Genomic DNA, 15,089 nt, shown 5'->3' with positions numbered 1-15,089 from the left:
CTGTTTATTTCAATGCGCTACTGAAGGATATTAAGGTGCTGAGATTGATGCAAAGAGTGAACCCTCTTGCAGCCTGTTTGGTGGATTTTGGTGAAAACTTTCAAGATATGTTATGGAAGTAAAATTGTGTGGTTATATTGTGCAGGTGACAGATCACTGTCTAAATTCAGTATTTTTTAAAAGGATTCTTCACTATTGGGAGGTAGGGCCTGGCGGAGGTCTGCGCTCTCAGAGTGCTTTTCTAGTTGTCTTTGTTTTTCATTGAAAATTTTCCCACTTACTGTAGTGATGAATTGTAATATCCTCCTGTAAAAACACGTCTTCTACAGTAGTGTTTGGTCTATTTATTTTGTCAGAAATACACATTTTGTGGTAAAAAACAGCCCAGTTGTGCAAAACACAATTGTCCATAGCAGAGGATGCTAGTTCCCCATGAGGATAAATAAACCTCAAATGACCCTTAGTTATTTTTGTTTATCAAATATCTCTTATTGTGTGAAAGTAAAAAGTACTAGGGCTGGTGAAAAGAAAAAATAATAATCTTGAGAAAAATGTTGCAATGCTTGGAGAATAACGTTGTGATATGACAAGAATAAAGTTGTATTTTCCGTGGACAATTGAATACAACTTTGAAATGACTACAGCAGGGATAAATAAAAATGTGCTTCCACAAATGTTAAAATATAAATTAACAGGTCTGGAATACGGTATATATAATTCATATGACACGTAGTAAAAATGGCATAAAAAGACTTCTTGGAAAATTTATACAGTAGATGAATTAATTTTTTCTTCAACAAACCACAGCTCTCCAGTGCCGGCATAAACTTGTATAGCCCAAGACCATGCTTGACTGTAGGCAAGACAGTTTTCGTCACTCTATACTGTTATACCAGCTGTACACTGATTACTCTAAAGTATATTTGTTTCTATATTTTACTGCCCCGTTTGGAAAGTATACTGTAATAAATAGGCCTGCTAAATGTGAGTGTGCTCACTTTTGTCACATACTGTACTTCTTAATTTGCAAAAGGCTCAGTAGCGGACTAGAGATGCAACAGGACCAATGAGTGGGACAGAAATTCCACCACTGTGTTTTCTACAGGTGTGAAAGGACTGCGTGACACGTATACTTACGAAATGTTGCTAGTGTGCGTCCATGTGCTGTTTAAGTCGCACAGGCAGCTCATCCAGTGATGACAGCCGATGCTCTTTAGGGACATCACGTCGCTCAAAGGGGCTTTTTCGGTCCAAAAGGAAGCCATGGATACCGACAGAGCGTGACGTGAGGTAATCGTTCACGTAGTGGTCCCCGACGTGCGCTACGCTGGCAGCCGGCACGCCGCACTTCCGCAGAGCCTGGTTAAAAATGGCCGCCTCTGGCTTCTCCACACCTGCTCCTTCTGACGTCACCAGGAAGCTGAAGTGAGACAGCAGTCCACAACTGTGTAGGATGGCTTCAAGGCGGTTGTCAAAGTTAGAAACCACTCCCAGCTGCAGTCCCAGCGAGGAGCAGTTCTCCAAAGCCGCCTTTGAGTCTGGAAATACCTCAAATAAGACAACACAAATTGTCTTTTGGGCCCTGTAACTAGCATATGGATGGAAGAATCACATCATACTTCATTTACCTCCCAGTTCTCTGCTTTGCTGAAGTTCTGGTAGAGATTGTGGGCCATCGTATTCAGTATGGCCGGGTCCCGCACCTTGCACAGGGAGAAGGTGGCTTTCACTACTGCTTTCCACCAAGACTGTCCATCCAGTCCCTGAGTGATGCCGTAGTTTGGGAATGTGCTGGAGTGATGTCGATACGCCTGACGGAAAGCAGCGGCGACCTCCGCAGGGTTGAGGCTGAGGCCTATTCGTTTAGCCTCATCACAGTATTGTTCTCCTACGGAGGAACGCACCTTCAGCAGAGTGTCTTTTACATCCCACAGCACCCACCGCAGAGGAGCGTGCATGACACCTGCAGAGGTATTACACAAGACAACTTAATAGATGGAAATCCAGTGTCACTGAGAATCCTGCACTGTGGAGAAATGAAAGGGCAGGAAAACTCTCAAACAACCCAAACACTTAGGGTGAAGCTATTTAGGATAATAATTACATACGCTGCCTTGACGTCTTGAAAAGTCTGATATGAAAATGTAGAATGAGGGTCTGTATTGTTTATGGGCAACTTTCTATACAATGAGTAATAGACCGAGAATGATGGCATGAAGACTGAATCACGTAACTGGTCTAAGTGGACAACTATTCTAGTTCCCTGCACTGAGAACATGCTTGTTATTCCGTGGAAATTCAATTAAACTTGAGTGTGGGAACATGCAGAACTTTTATTAACTGACCAGCATCCTCAAGTGGGTTGATGAATAATACTATTGACGCATCTTCCGTCTGTAACAATGAATTACAACACACAGATGTTATTTTGACCTTAAGTGTTTATTTATCTAAATCAGGGGTGTTAAACGTACGGCCCGAGAGCCGGATCAGGCCCGCGAACAGGTTTTATCTGGCCTGCGGGATGAGTTTGCTAAGTATAAAAATGTACTTGAAATGTTTTAATTAAAGAAACATGTCCACTGGATGTCGCAATAGCAATTCTTTGTATCTTTGTAGATGATGCTACATACGTACAAAATAAGCCACATGATGTTAGTACATCAGTCGAGGAAAATTATCAAACTACATAAATAACATACTGTAATTTGATATCATTTTTTTATCTTGATAGATTGAAAATACCAGTCCGGCCCACTTGGGAGTAGGTTTTTCTCCATGTGGCCCCCGATCTAAATGCTTAATATTTATCTGCACTCACATAAATGGTATCCGCTGCACTCTGCTGTTTAAACTGCACGACACATCTAATTTACAAGAACAAAAAATGGGAGATCAGACCAGCATTTGATCAGCAAAACACGCAGAAACGTCACCGACTATTTAAAACACTACAATTGTTGCTATATTGCACATAACCACATGGTTAATGTTTACATCAGTTGACAGGCTGACTTTTTGACTTCAGAAGTTGTTTTCCCCACCGATCGCAGATTCGTCACGTCTGCTGCGTGCAACTTTTTTGTCGGTCGGTGAATATAAATACATATTTGGCCGCAATGTAGAAGTCTAGCTGTTGTCTCTCCGAAAACGATGTTTTTTTACGTTTTAATACACAACTGAACATTAATTTAATTTAATTGCCAATCACGTTTCTGATTGTACGGTTCGACAAATCGGAATCCAGTAATGAAACTTGTCAATTACGTCGTCATAGCTACGACTTGCAGTTTTTGACGTAGCCAGTCCGACACAGCAACTACGCTACAATAATGATTGTTTTCGGTGCTAAACAATATTGCGTGTTAAACAATGTTACATGTCAAACAATGTATCTTGTAGCAACAGATTCATAATAACACAGGTCGAGTTAGAGCTACCATTCGATGTATGGGTGAGGGCCGACATCCGGGCAACTGAGCTACATGGGTTCTTCGAGCCATAGCAACGAGACTGGCGTTGAAAACAAACCGTTGCCATTACTCTTTAACCTGTCGACCTACGCTGGTAAAACCCGTCATTCTGCCTCCAAAATGCCGAAAAACTGTGTTGTTTTTTGGTTGTGCTAACCACAACTGGAAACAGGGAAAACAAAGGTTGTATTTTGTTCTGCCAAAGCGTGATAAAAGCCCACAGAGACGAGACAAATGGCTCGCAGCTTTACACTGGGAAAACGAGGACGGTTCTCACTGGAGTCCCCCAAAGTCCCGGGTCGTATGTTCGGATCACTTCGTTTCTGGTAAATATAAGGAACAAAAATCCACCTTCTTAACCACAACTTGGCTATACCGTCCGTGCTAACGTTGTACTTGTTGAATTTGTACCTTATAACGTTCGACAGCTGAAGTTGTTGTTGTACAAAAATAACATGCGGTATATACTATATAGTCTATAGCCTAGCTAGCTATTTTCGAAAACCGGACAACGAGAGGATACCAAAGGCAGCGTTATGGACACCACCGGGAAAACGTAAGCCAGGGCGGCCAAAGAACACCTGGCGAAGAACACTTGTACTTAAACAGTACATGTAGCCCTCCAATCTCTCAATATTTTATACACTAACACTTGATCTTGTTGTTCATAACTTCCGCGTCTCTTTCTTAGTAGCGCGCAGGCTAAGCTAACTAGCAAGCTAAGCCTGAGAAGCTTTAAAGTTCACTGAGACGAGTCTGACGCAAATAATACATTTTCGTTTTTTCACACGATATGCGAATAAGTAAAAATGCGTAAATGAAGGATTTAACGCCGACTTCCAAGCCACAACGCTCGTTAAATGCTTTTTCTGTCAATGCTGCGTTCGCTGTGAGCTGGTTTGTTTTCAACGAATTCCCGGTTGCTAGGGGATTGGTAGGCGGAAGTGACGTAGGTCCGCCCTCACCCATTCATGTTCGCTTAGCAGCTGCCAAGGTCACGAAACCCTGGGCGCAGATAAAGTATAAATATTAAATTCCATACGTGGACATGGAACCCTACTTACCTACGATAGAGTTGTGAACGTTCAGCAAAAATATGTATTATTTGGTCTTTTTAGCAGAAGAACGTCACATCGACAGCGTAACGAGGCAAGACACTGTAGCTGTGTCCCAATTCCTGGGTCTGCATCCTTCGAAGGGCGAATTTGAAGGCCGCTTACGTCACAACACTGCGCGAAGGCTGTCCCAATTCATTCAAATTCGAAGGCTCCGACGAATGCGCCCTCCTTTTCACTGCATTCGGAGGATGCACAGCGATTATCGTTCGTGGCCTCCCATATCCCAACATGCTTTGCGCGCCTTTGTTCAACCCGGATCTTTTTGACGATGGCGGCAAATACAAGCTGCGGCAGCGAATAAACTTTTAAATGTAAACATCCTCCGCAGGCTAGACTGTCCCATTAAACAACGGGTGACGCATCCGGCCTTCTGAGGCTGCGTAGTCCGGGCCCTCCGAAGGATGCAGACCCTGAATTGGAACACAGCTGTAAGTACGTCAATGTGTAAGGTGGCACAAGATCTTGCGAGATTGTATTGAATAGTCAAAAACACTCCAACCCGATTTGTTTTTGTGATATATGTAAAATATAATGACGTAACATTTATATATTTAATAGAATATTTATGTTTTTAATGAATACAGTGTTTGCGCTTGGAACCAACGCCGTGCATCACCCGGTCCAGCAGGAGGCGCTGCAGTCAATCAGCTGCTGTCAGCTCAAGACTTCCGCGCATGCGCTGAGGCGTGCATTCATCACGTGCTAGCTTGTGCAGTAGTTGTATTTATCAAACGAACACGTTCGCCTTTGTTTTGGTACTTTTCAAGTAAAAATGACTCCTTAATGTAAATGTCCTGATGGCATCTCCTGCTGCTCGCATGTTTCGAAGGTTAGATGGTTTGTTTTGTGTCTACAAACCTTCTGGTATGCCATGGAAAGTCGTGAGGGACACCATCGAGACCAAGCTCCTCAAAGGTCAGACTTGCTCTGCTACTCCTCATACATTTTCTAAATGTACACATGATGCATGTACATGTAAACAGCATCATTTATTACGATTCAGGTGTGGAACCTGGCCATTCTACTAAATACAAAAAATAAGTATATGCCAGCAATATATGCCACAACATATGAAATATGTGGAGTAAAAGTTTGCAAGGGGTTTAGCAAGGAAGTCAATGTAGTAAAATCAGCCAGTTGAAGTTAAGTTAAAGTAAGTTGTATTCAACTAAACCATTACCATCCACTATTCCACTTGACCTGTTGTATCCCTTTGCAGGTTTGGATGCTTTGCCATCGCTGCCTCTCCCTGAGCAGATCCGCTTTTTGGCCCAACCAGGCAGCAACGCTTTGACGCCCAAGAGACTGTCAGCATCCTCTGTCCCAGTCTTGTCCAAACACCCTCTGGGTATGCACCGCTTTCTGTTAAGGCTTACACAATCTCCTCGCTGCAGTAGGGTCGAAACAATAACCCTAGTCATGATTTCGGTGCATATTTCTTTTTAGGTCCCAGTGCAGTTAATTTGGGGGTACAGTCAGGGGAAAAAGGCAAAATATACAACTGATTAGTGTTTGTGTAAAACTAGAGATATCGCATACAAAAAAATTGAAGGATGCTGGGGTAATTTTGACTTTTTCTAAATTAAAGGTGCTTAAACTAATCCAAATAAAAACTGGACATCCTTGCTTTGAGACAAAACAAACGAGTGTAATAACTAAGATCCCATTTATAATTGATCTGATTGTAGCTTTACGTTATGCCTGGGGCCCCCCAAAAATGCTGGAAAATTAGGGGTGTCCCGATTCTATATTGATATCGGTCCGATATTAGCAAACACCTTGATATACCGGCTTGCATGTTAAATCTCAGATATGAGCCATCCCAATACTTAAATGTCCTCCAGTAAGCACAGAAATGTGATCTTTTTTTGTATTTTAGTGGTCATTTACAAACGGTAAACATGGTAGGCTATAGGCCAGGGGTCCCCAAACTACGGCCCGCGGGCCGGATCCGCCCCCCCAGCATCCAAAATCCGGCCCAAGGGAAGTCCCAAGTTAAAAAAAAAAAAGTGTTTTAATTATTTATTTATTATTATTATTATTTTTTTATTTATTTTATCTTTCCTTTCTAATCCATTTTATACCGCTTGTTACCCTCGGTGTCTCCTAGCCGCTCAGGCAAATCATTATTGTCTAAAAATAAATTCTCCCATCGATAACGTGACAATGTTAAATGTTGATGAACATCAATGTTAATTGATATTAAATGAAAAAACGGATTAACTCGCTGGAATATAAAGACAATGTATATATATATATATATATATATATATATATATATATATATATATATATATATATATAGCCCGGCCCCCGGCCACATTATTTTAACCCAATGCGGCCCCCGAATCATAAAGTTTGGGGACCCCTGCTATAGGCTATCATGAGCTAGCAGCTACACAACAGCTAGACATACGTAATAAGTGTACTTAATTAAACAAACTTGCAGATCCACCTCCGTCTTTGTTAGGAAGCTGCCTGTGGCGTGTTCTTTCTGATGTCTTTTCCTGTGTGGAGCGCGGGTTTTCTGGCGTCACTTCCTGTGTGGGCGGGGTCTTTCTGGCGTCACTTCCTCTCCGAACTCACTTTGTAAACGATCAATGAGTCCATACAAAGCTAAGTGCCGGAGATTCAAGAAATACACGGCTGACTTAACCGTGTAAAAATGTGTCCGAGGAGGGGGACCTTAAACGCTGGTTTAGTGTGGCTGAAACGGGGCTTAGGCTAAATAATTATTCGTTTAAGGGGTTAAACGACTTAGTGTAGACATGGCCTAAAACAGCACATTTGTCAGTATAAAGAAGTATTAAATAATTATATTTGCATATTACTTACACATACGAAGTCTCCAAGGCAGAAGTGTATTAGAAAGTATGCAATAACAATTGTGTCCACATCAGTCAACTTACTGCGTCCATCCATTTTCTACCGCTTGTCCCTTTCGGGGTCTGTCCTGTGTTTTTAATACCAATCACTTTTCACTTGATCAAGTCTTTTCAAACATTCCACACTACAAAATAATACAAGTATGTATGATTTGTGCTAACTTCGTATCAGGTTAGGAATATTGCAGTCTAAAACGGCACATATGTCAATATAAAAAAATTACCAAATATTTATGGTTGCATGTTACTTACACACACTCAGTCTCCAAAGCAGAAACCTATTAGTAAGTATCCAGTAACAGACGTGTCCGCAACATTTAACTTACTGCGTCGGGAGCTTCTTAATAAATTATTGTGGATAGTAGGTGTTGCCAAAATCCAATTACCACTCTACTTCAATTTAAGGACAGCATAAGTCCATTCCAGATAGTTAATAATAAATAGGTTGGTCTTTTTCACACCTACCATTAGATCTGAGCTGAGGATGTCGTTGTGGCTTATGCAGCCCTTTGAGACACTTGTGATTAAGGGCTGTATAAATAAACTTTGATTGATTGTTCTCTTTGACTTATTTCATTTGATCAAACCTTTACTAACATTCCTCAATACAAAATAACAAAAGTACGTATGATTCCATGCAATAGTGTTTTCTTATATTTTTTTTAAATTTCCTTACTAGTTGAAGTGTAACATTAATAGTTCTAGCTTGTTGTTCTGTTCTACATCTCTACTGAACAATGGCAGCACACTACGAGAAAAAGCCAAGTGTTCCCAAACAGGAGACTTTATAAACGAAAGAGTGTTTTCAAGCGCTGACCTTTCCTTGGCACTCCTGCGAGCCAAAAGCAGCATTTCACTATATTTGTTTACAGAGTAAATGCATGTCATGACTCATGACAAACTCTTTTGCACCCTCACTTTTAATGTGTACCGTGTGGGGAGTTTGTACGCCTCTGGTGAGGTTTTGTTCCGAACGGTCCAATTACATATACATGTACGATTAAGTTTATTACATGCACACATGATCACGTTATGGTTTGATGAATTGTTCTGTACTACTGTGTACAATCCTTTAAATGAAACTAATAAAATGTTTTGTTGCAGTGACTGGGAGTGAATTCAAGCATATTCCAGTCGGTGTAGGACATCGCTTGGATACATTATCTTCTGGTGTTATTGGTATGATATTCATTGTCTTTTTCATTGTAATCCAAGCATTGATATTAACATCACTTGTGTAATTTTCCTTTTAGTTCTCGGTGTTGGGAACGGAAACAAAGTGCTGAATGGCCTCCACAGCCTGCAAGTAACAAGAGTGAGTTTCCTGTGCTGATAAGCAATTGGAACAAAACACATTAATTTATTTCTACTTTGCCGTTTCCAGGATTACACATTGGAGGGCGAGTTTGGCTCCGCTACTGATGACTTCTCCCACACAGGACGTATTGTGGAAAGATCCACCTATGGTATGAATTATTCAAAACTGCAGTGTTTCCCACAAGACTGCCATCTCGTCTCATTTGCCATGATGCATGTGCGTGTCATTTGATAGACACTAGGGCTGTGAATCTTTGGGTGTCCCACGATTCGATTCAATATCGATTCTTGGGGTCACGATTCGATTCGATTTGATTTTTTTTTAATCCAACACGATTCTCGATTCAAAAACGATTTTTTCCCGATTCAAAACAATTCTCTATTCATTCAATACATAGGATTTCAGCAGGATCTACCCCAGTCTGCTGACATGCAAGCAGATTAGTAGATTTTTGTAAAAAGCTTTTATAATTGTAAAGGACAATGTTTTATCAACTGATTGCAATAATGTAAATTAGTTTTAACTATTAAATTAACCACAAATATGACTTATTTTATCTTTGTGAAAATATTGAACACAGTGTGTTGTCAAGATAATGAGATGTGATGCAAGTGTAAGCCACTGTGACACTATTGTTCTTTTTTTTTTTTTATAAATATAAATGTCTAATGATAATGTCAATGAGGGATTTTTAATCACTGCTATGTTGAAATTGTAACTAATACTGATACTGTTGTTGATAATATTCATTTTTGTTTCACTACTTTTGGTTTGTTCTGTGTCGTGTTTGTGTCTCCTCTCAATTGCTCTGTTTATTGCAGTTCTGAGTGTTGCTGGGTCGGGTTTGGTTTTGGAATTGGATTGCATTGTTGTGGTATTGCTGTGTATTGTTTTGTTGGATTGATTACCGTATTTTCCGCACCATAAGCCGCACCTAAAAACCACAATTTTTGTCAAAAGCAGACAGTGCGGCTAATAACCCGGTGCGCCTTATATATGGATTAATATTCATATTTATTTTCATAAGGTTTAGGTCTCGCAACTACGGTAAACAGTCGCCATCTTTTTTCCCCGTAAAAGAGGAAGCGCTTCTTCTTCTACGGTAAGCAACCGCCCCCATAGAGGAGGAAGCGCTTCTTCTTCTACTGTAAGCAACCGCCAAGGTGAGCACCCGCCCCCGTAGAAGAAGAAGCTCGCGGATATTTAATTTCATTTGTTTTTCTGTAAAGACAACAAAATGTCTCCTACTAAGAGACACGCGTACAAGGTTCCACTGACTTTTGATATTCATGTGAACCGCACTGTGGATACAACGGGAGCACGTACGGTGAATATTCGCACCACAGGGAATGAGAAGTCGTCTAGCTTGCCATGCTAACGGCCAGAAACTTCCACCCATGGTGATATTCAAAAGGAAGACCTTGCCAAAAGAGAACTTTCCAGCCGGCGTCATCATAAAAGCTAACTCGAAGGGATGGATGGATGAAGAAAAGATGAGCGAGTGGTTGATAGACGTTTACGCGAAGACACCGGGTGACTTTTTTCACGCAGCGCCGTTCCTGTTGATCTACGACTGCATGCGCGTCCACATCATCGATGGTGTCAAAAAACAAGTGAAGCACACCGAAGAAGAAGAATTCGAGGGATTTGTAGATGAGTAATAACTTCAGAAAGTGAGCTTTAAATGTTTATTTTGTGTGTTGCGTGACACTAACGTATGAGCAACGTAGAGTTATTGATGTTGCTATTGCTCTGCACTATTTTGAGTGTTACTATTTTTGTGATTGCACATTTGCACATTACATTTTGGGAGTGAACAGAGTTGTTAGAACGCTGGTTTGTAATATATTATTAAAGTTTGACTGACCTATCTGACTGTTTTGTTGACATTCCCTTTAGCGTAGCGTAGGTGCGGCTAATAGCACGGGGCGGCTAATAGGTAAACAAAGTTTTGAAATATGCCGTTCATTAAACGTGCGGCTAATAACACGGGGCGCCTTATGGTGCGGAAAATACGGTAACTAAAAAAAGAAGAAAAAAATAGATTTTTAAAAAATGAAAATAGATTCTGAATTGCACAACGTGAGAATCGCGATTCGAATTCGAATCGATTTTTTCCCACACCCTTAATAGACACTGTAGAAGAGACCAAAAAACATGAAAAGTTCAACAAAATGTTAAAGATGCCGTTTGCAACTTTCTCATAGCAACATTTTTCAAAGCAAAAAACATAACATGAACACCACTGGGGAGCTTATGTTACCATTAGTGTTTTAACAAAACACATTTGTTTGACAATTGTCTACATTTTTCACATCAACAAAGTCTAAGTAATGACATTTTTTTCACGGCCCGAATAAACTGATTGATTTTTACGGCGGTCACTCACTTGGTCTCGTCAACACGTGCACACATAAAAAAATGTAGTCCAAGAAAGCAACAAACAATTTGCAGTCATGTTGTTATGATAGATGATACATTCAATAACAGCTAACACTAGCTATCTAAATTTATATCATTAGCTAACAACAGCTAAAGAAAATGCACGTGCATGTGCATATGAAAAGCCGTAAGAGGCAGGGATATACTGTGTAAAATACATTGGAAAGTTGGCTCCCTCTAGGCATCTGTGTACATGTTGATAACGGACCCTTACAAATGAAATTGTATTTTTTTTCAAAGTTGCTGTATGTAGTCTCAAATAACACTATCTAAAGGAGTCTTAAGTTCTCGCGTAATATAGCGACAAAGTTGCCAAGTTTGCGACACTGTTTCTTTTCATTATTGACGTGTTAAAGGGGTCCTATTATGCAAAATCAACTTTTTTTTTTACCTGTTGGCACCTGTTTTTGTGTATTTGGGATTCCCATAAGTCCTGAAAAGACAATCAGAAAGCAGCTTGAAAATGGTGTGTAAACAAAACCTATGCAAACGTTTGACCAAAGGACTACCATTACATGTTATGTAAAAAATACAAAAAATCATATGACACCTTTAAAAAGTGGAGTTAGGAATTCATCTACTGTACAATGTTGTAATCAGAAGCTAAATTCACCAATGTTTATGAGCGAGGGCGAACAGGTAGCCACAAATATATTTATAGCAAATTAATAAAGTATATGGGTGACATTGATGTATTTGAATTCCATACTTAAAGAGGAACTGCACTTTTTTGGCAATTTTGCCTATCGTTCACAATCATTATGAAAGACATGACGGATTTTTTTTTTTAATGCGTTCTAACTTGAAAATAAACGTAAATAAAAGTCTGTTTACAGCGGAGCTAATGGAAAGTCCTCTATTTTGCCCATAAAAAACAATAAAAAAACATTTAAAAACCGCTAACAATACTTGATTTACATTTCTTGACTGTTTGTTGGCTCTCATAAAGTCTGCAGTGAGCAGAAATCAGTGATGAAAAAAAAAAAGAAACGTAATGCGTTTTTGAAATTAATGCGCCACGTATGCTTAAAATTATCAAAATAGGTAAATATTAAATGTTATTATAAATGTGCCCATGACTACATTACATATATACTTACATCATGTATATCAAACCTCAATCGAGGTGTTTGGATGCTTTATAGGCAGAATAGAGCGGCTCCCATTGGCTCCATTGTAAGCGGACATTTGATCGCCTTTATTTAATATTTAGCAAAAAATATATATATATTTATATTTAAAAATAAAACTTTCTCAGGTGATCTGACTGAATAGATGTTGAATGACTCTTCATAATTTACTGTACTACCTTGTTTACTCTTTGCTCAACAGATCATATTACGCAAGATAAGCTGGACAGAGTTTTGGCAATGCTGCAGGGAGCAAATCAGAAGGCTTTGTTAACGTATGAAAATTATATTTTCCCCCCATTTACTCATGTTGAAACGTCATTCAGTCCTCACTAGGTCATATTCCTCCTCTCATAGGTACGCCAATGTAGACATGCGTTCCCAGGAAGCCTACGAGATGGCTGTGCAAGGTTTACTTGGCCCAGAGGGGAAGTCACCGCCCATTTTGACGGGCCTGAGGTGCATTCGCTTCCAGCCTCCAAACTTCACTCTGGGTAAAAAATCTTCATAGATAGATAGTACTTTATTGATTCCTTCAGGAGAGTTCCCTCAGGAAAATTATTATCATCTACTTCAATAGCGGTGTTAGGATCCCATATTTATATTTTTCTGATATCTGCAACTAGGGTTGTACAGTATACCGGTACTAATAAAGTACAGCGGTACTTTGCTGCCTCTGAAAAATACCAGTGCTATATTTTTTTGTTTTATGGACAGTATGGCGCGCCGTCGTCACGACATGCTGGAGCAGAGGTTCATGTTCGGCAACGCACACATACAGAGTACTTACAAGCAGACATGGTGTGAAGACATAAGAGATAGAATGGACGCATTTTGGCTTAAAATAAATGTGAAGCTATAAACATTAAAGCGCCGCTCTACAAGAGGTGGATTGTTTGACATTAAACCTCATGCTGCTGCTAGTAGTGGTCATAAAAAAATATCAAACGACAAAACCAGTGAAAACTATGACCAATTTTTTGTCCATCAGGCAATACCAACAACCAACTAGAAGTCAAGCAGAATATTATTTTATTTTACTTAATTTTGATATTTTGAAGTTGTGCATTAAACTTAAGTTGTTGAGAAATGTGTTTTCCATGTAGCCTATTGCAATTACTCCAAATCATGCATTTAAGTTTGAGTCAAAAAGTATGGTTTTCCATAAAAACCAAACCAATCACCACACTGATAGGGGTGAAAGCGATAAGTTTAGCTGGTGTTTTAAGAAAATGTGCTGCCCGTAAAAATGTGCTACTCAGCAACGCTAAAGGTTTCCTCGGACAAAATACCCATAGCATTTAAGGTAAAAAAAAGTTTGCTATGTCGTGGATATTTTTGACAATATTTTACATACCAGGAAACAAACTAAAACAAAGACGCTATAAACCTGGTTGTTTGTCTATAACAGGGGTTCTCAAACTCAGAAAACCCTTGGCTCTACAAGTACCACCACAATGACCAACATTTAAATTCAGTAGCATAGTAGGCCTAAGTATTAATTAAAAACAAGGCAAAGGTTTTATTTATTAAGTATATTGTAATATTACACACAGTTTCAACAGTAACACTGTGTTTGAATGCAGGAAAATAAAACTTTTACATTACAATATTTAAATAAGTGTTTCTTTGGTGTACCACTTGTGGTACCCGAATCACTGGTTTATACTGTATGGTGACAAAACAAATATTTTAACAAGCTCATATTTGAATATTGATGAAAACTACTAAAGCACTTGTTCCAGGACCTATTTCGGAAGTTTTCAAAAAATCTTATCCAAATCCGTCCATTAGTTATGTTGATATCTATCTGATTACTCAAATGGTTGAATGTTTTTATGAAGCAGCACACTTTTTTGGAACACTGTACCGACCAACAAGAAGTCCCTTTTGTTTTTGTTTTTCAAGAAGTTGGCAACCCGTAGCGGCTAACTTCCATCCGCAGTCGGCAGTGTATAAGCTACTTCTGAATCACTAATCCTCGTCTCCATGGCGACAAATACATTTCTTACAAGTATCATCCCTGCAGGATGAGGACTAGCTACACACTGTAGGAGGCTACAATAGCTCACCGCTAACAAAAAGTGCTCCTGAATGTAAACAAATGGGTGGATCTCTATACTTACATCAACTGTAACGATACCAAGTACAAGAGCCGTATCTAGTCGATACTACAATGATTACATCGATAGTTTTTATTATCACAAAATCCTTTGTCCTTTTTTTTATTTGTTTCTAAAAAAGCATGTCCCTGGGCACAGGAGTACTTTAATTATGCATGGTCCTTTAACTACTTGGTATTGGATTGATACCAAAATGTGTATTATCACCTAAAACTAATGTAAAGTATCCAAACAACAAAAGAATGAGCGCTTATTACATTTTAACAGAAGTGTAGGTAGAACATGTTAAAACAAAAAGTAAGCAGATATTAAAAGTAATTAAACAAGCAGATTAATAATTCATTTGTTGCTGCTTGTCCCTCATAATTTTGACAAAACAATAGAATGGAAAATGACACAATATGCATACGTCAGCAGCCATATTAGGAGCCTTTGTTTGCTTACTTATTACTAAAAGAGTATGTGTTTAGGGTAATGTTCTCTCTTATTTTATGACCATTTTTTTATTTGATTGCAATAAGAAACATATATTTAATGTATGATTTTCTGTTAAATTAAAGCCAATAATATTTGTTTTGTGTTCGCCTTTCTTTGAAAAGT

General features: G+C 39.2%; 2 protein-coding genes across 7 annotated transcripts in view; one reads left to right on the top strand and one right to left on the bottom strand.

The window, feature by feature from the left end:
- Positions 1-5,787, bottom strand: part of LOC133652446 (haloacid dehalogenase-like hydrolase domain-containing protein 3) — a 24,199-nt gene extending 18,412 nt beyond the window's left edge. Inside the window, exons 1-3 of one of the 6 annotated variants that reach the window (XM_062051251.1) lie at positions 5,772-5,787; positions 1,629-1,963; positions 1,138-1,548 (exon numbers count right to left, since the gene is read on the bottom strand). In XM_062051251.1, the coding sequence (XP_061907235.1) occupies positions 1,147-1,548; positions 1,629-1,958 (732 nt within the window). In that variant the 5' untranslated portion in view covers positions 1,959-1,963; positions 5,772-5,787 and the 3' untranslated portion in view covers positions 1,138-1,146. Of the gene's footprint in view, positions 1-1,137; positions 1,549-1,628; positions 1,964-2,108; positions 3,849-4,537; positions 4,814-5,771 lie in introns of those variants that run through there. The other 5 variants (XM_062051228.1, XM_062051243.1, XM_062051220.1 and 2 more) reach the window with 5 other exon arrangements.
- Positions 4,816-15,089, top strand: part of LOC133652439 (pseudouridylate synthase TRUB2, mitochondrial-like) — a 16,800-nt gene continuing 6,526 nt past the window's right edge. The window contains exons 1-8 of the mRNA XM_062051202.1: positions 4,816-5,019; positions 5,176-5,506; positions 5,811-5,939; positions 8,581-8,655; positions 8,730-8,791; positions 8,861-8,942; positions 12,569-12,641; positions 12,724-12,860. Of these exons, the coding sequence (XP_061907186.1) occupies positions 5,389-5,506; positions 5,811-5,939; positions 8,581-8,655; positions 8,730-8,791; positions 8,861-8,942; positions 12,569-12,641; positions 12,724-12,860 (676 nt within the window). The 5' untranslated portion in view covers positions 4,816-5,019; positions 5,176-5,388. The remainder of the gene's footprint in view (positions 5,020-5,175; positions 5,507-5,810; positions 5,940-8,580; positions 8,656-8,729; positions 8,792-8,860; positions 8,943-12,568; positions 12,642-12,723; positions 12,861-15,089) is intronic.

The sequence above is a fragment of the Entelurus aequoreus genome, linkage group LG01 (assembly GCF_033978785.1).
Source record: "Entelurus aequoreus isolate RoL-2023_Sb linkage group LG01, RoL_Eaeq_v1.1, whole genome shotgun sequence".
Classification (NCBI taxonomy): Eukaryota; Metazoa; Chordata; class Actinopteri; order Syngnathiformes; family Syngnathidae; genus Entelurus; species Entelurus aequoreus.
The sequence above is the reverse complement of the archived record's forward strand: the minus strand, read 5'-3'. Positions and strand labels throughout refer to the sequence as shown.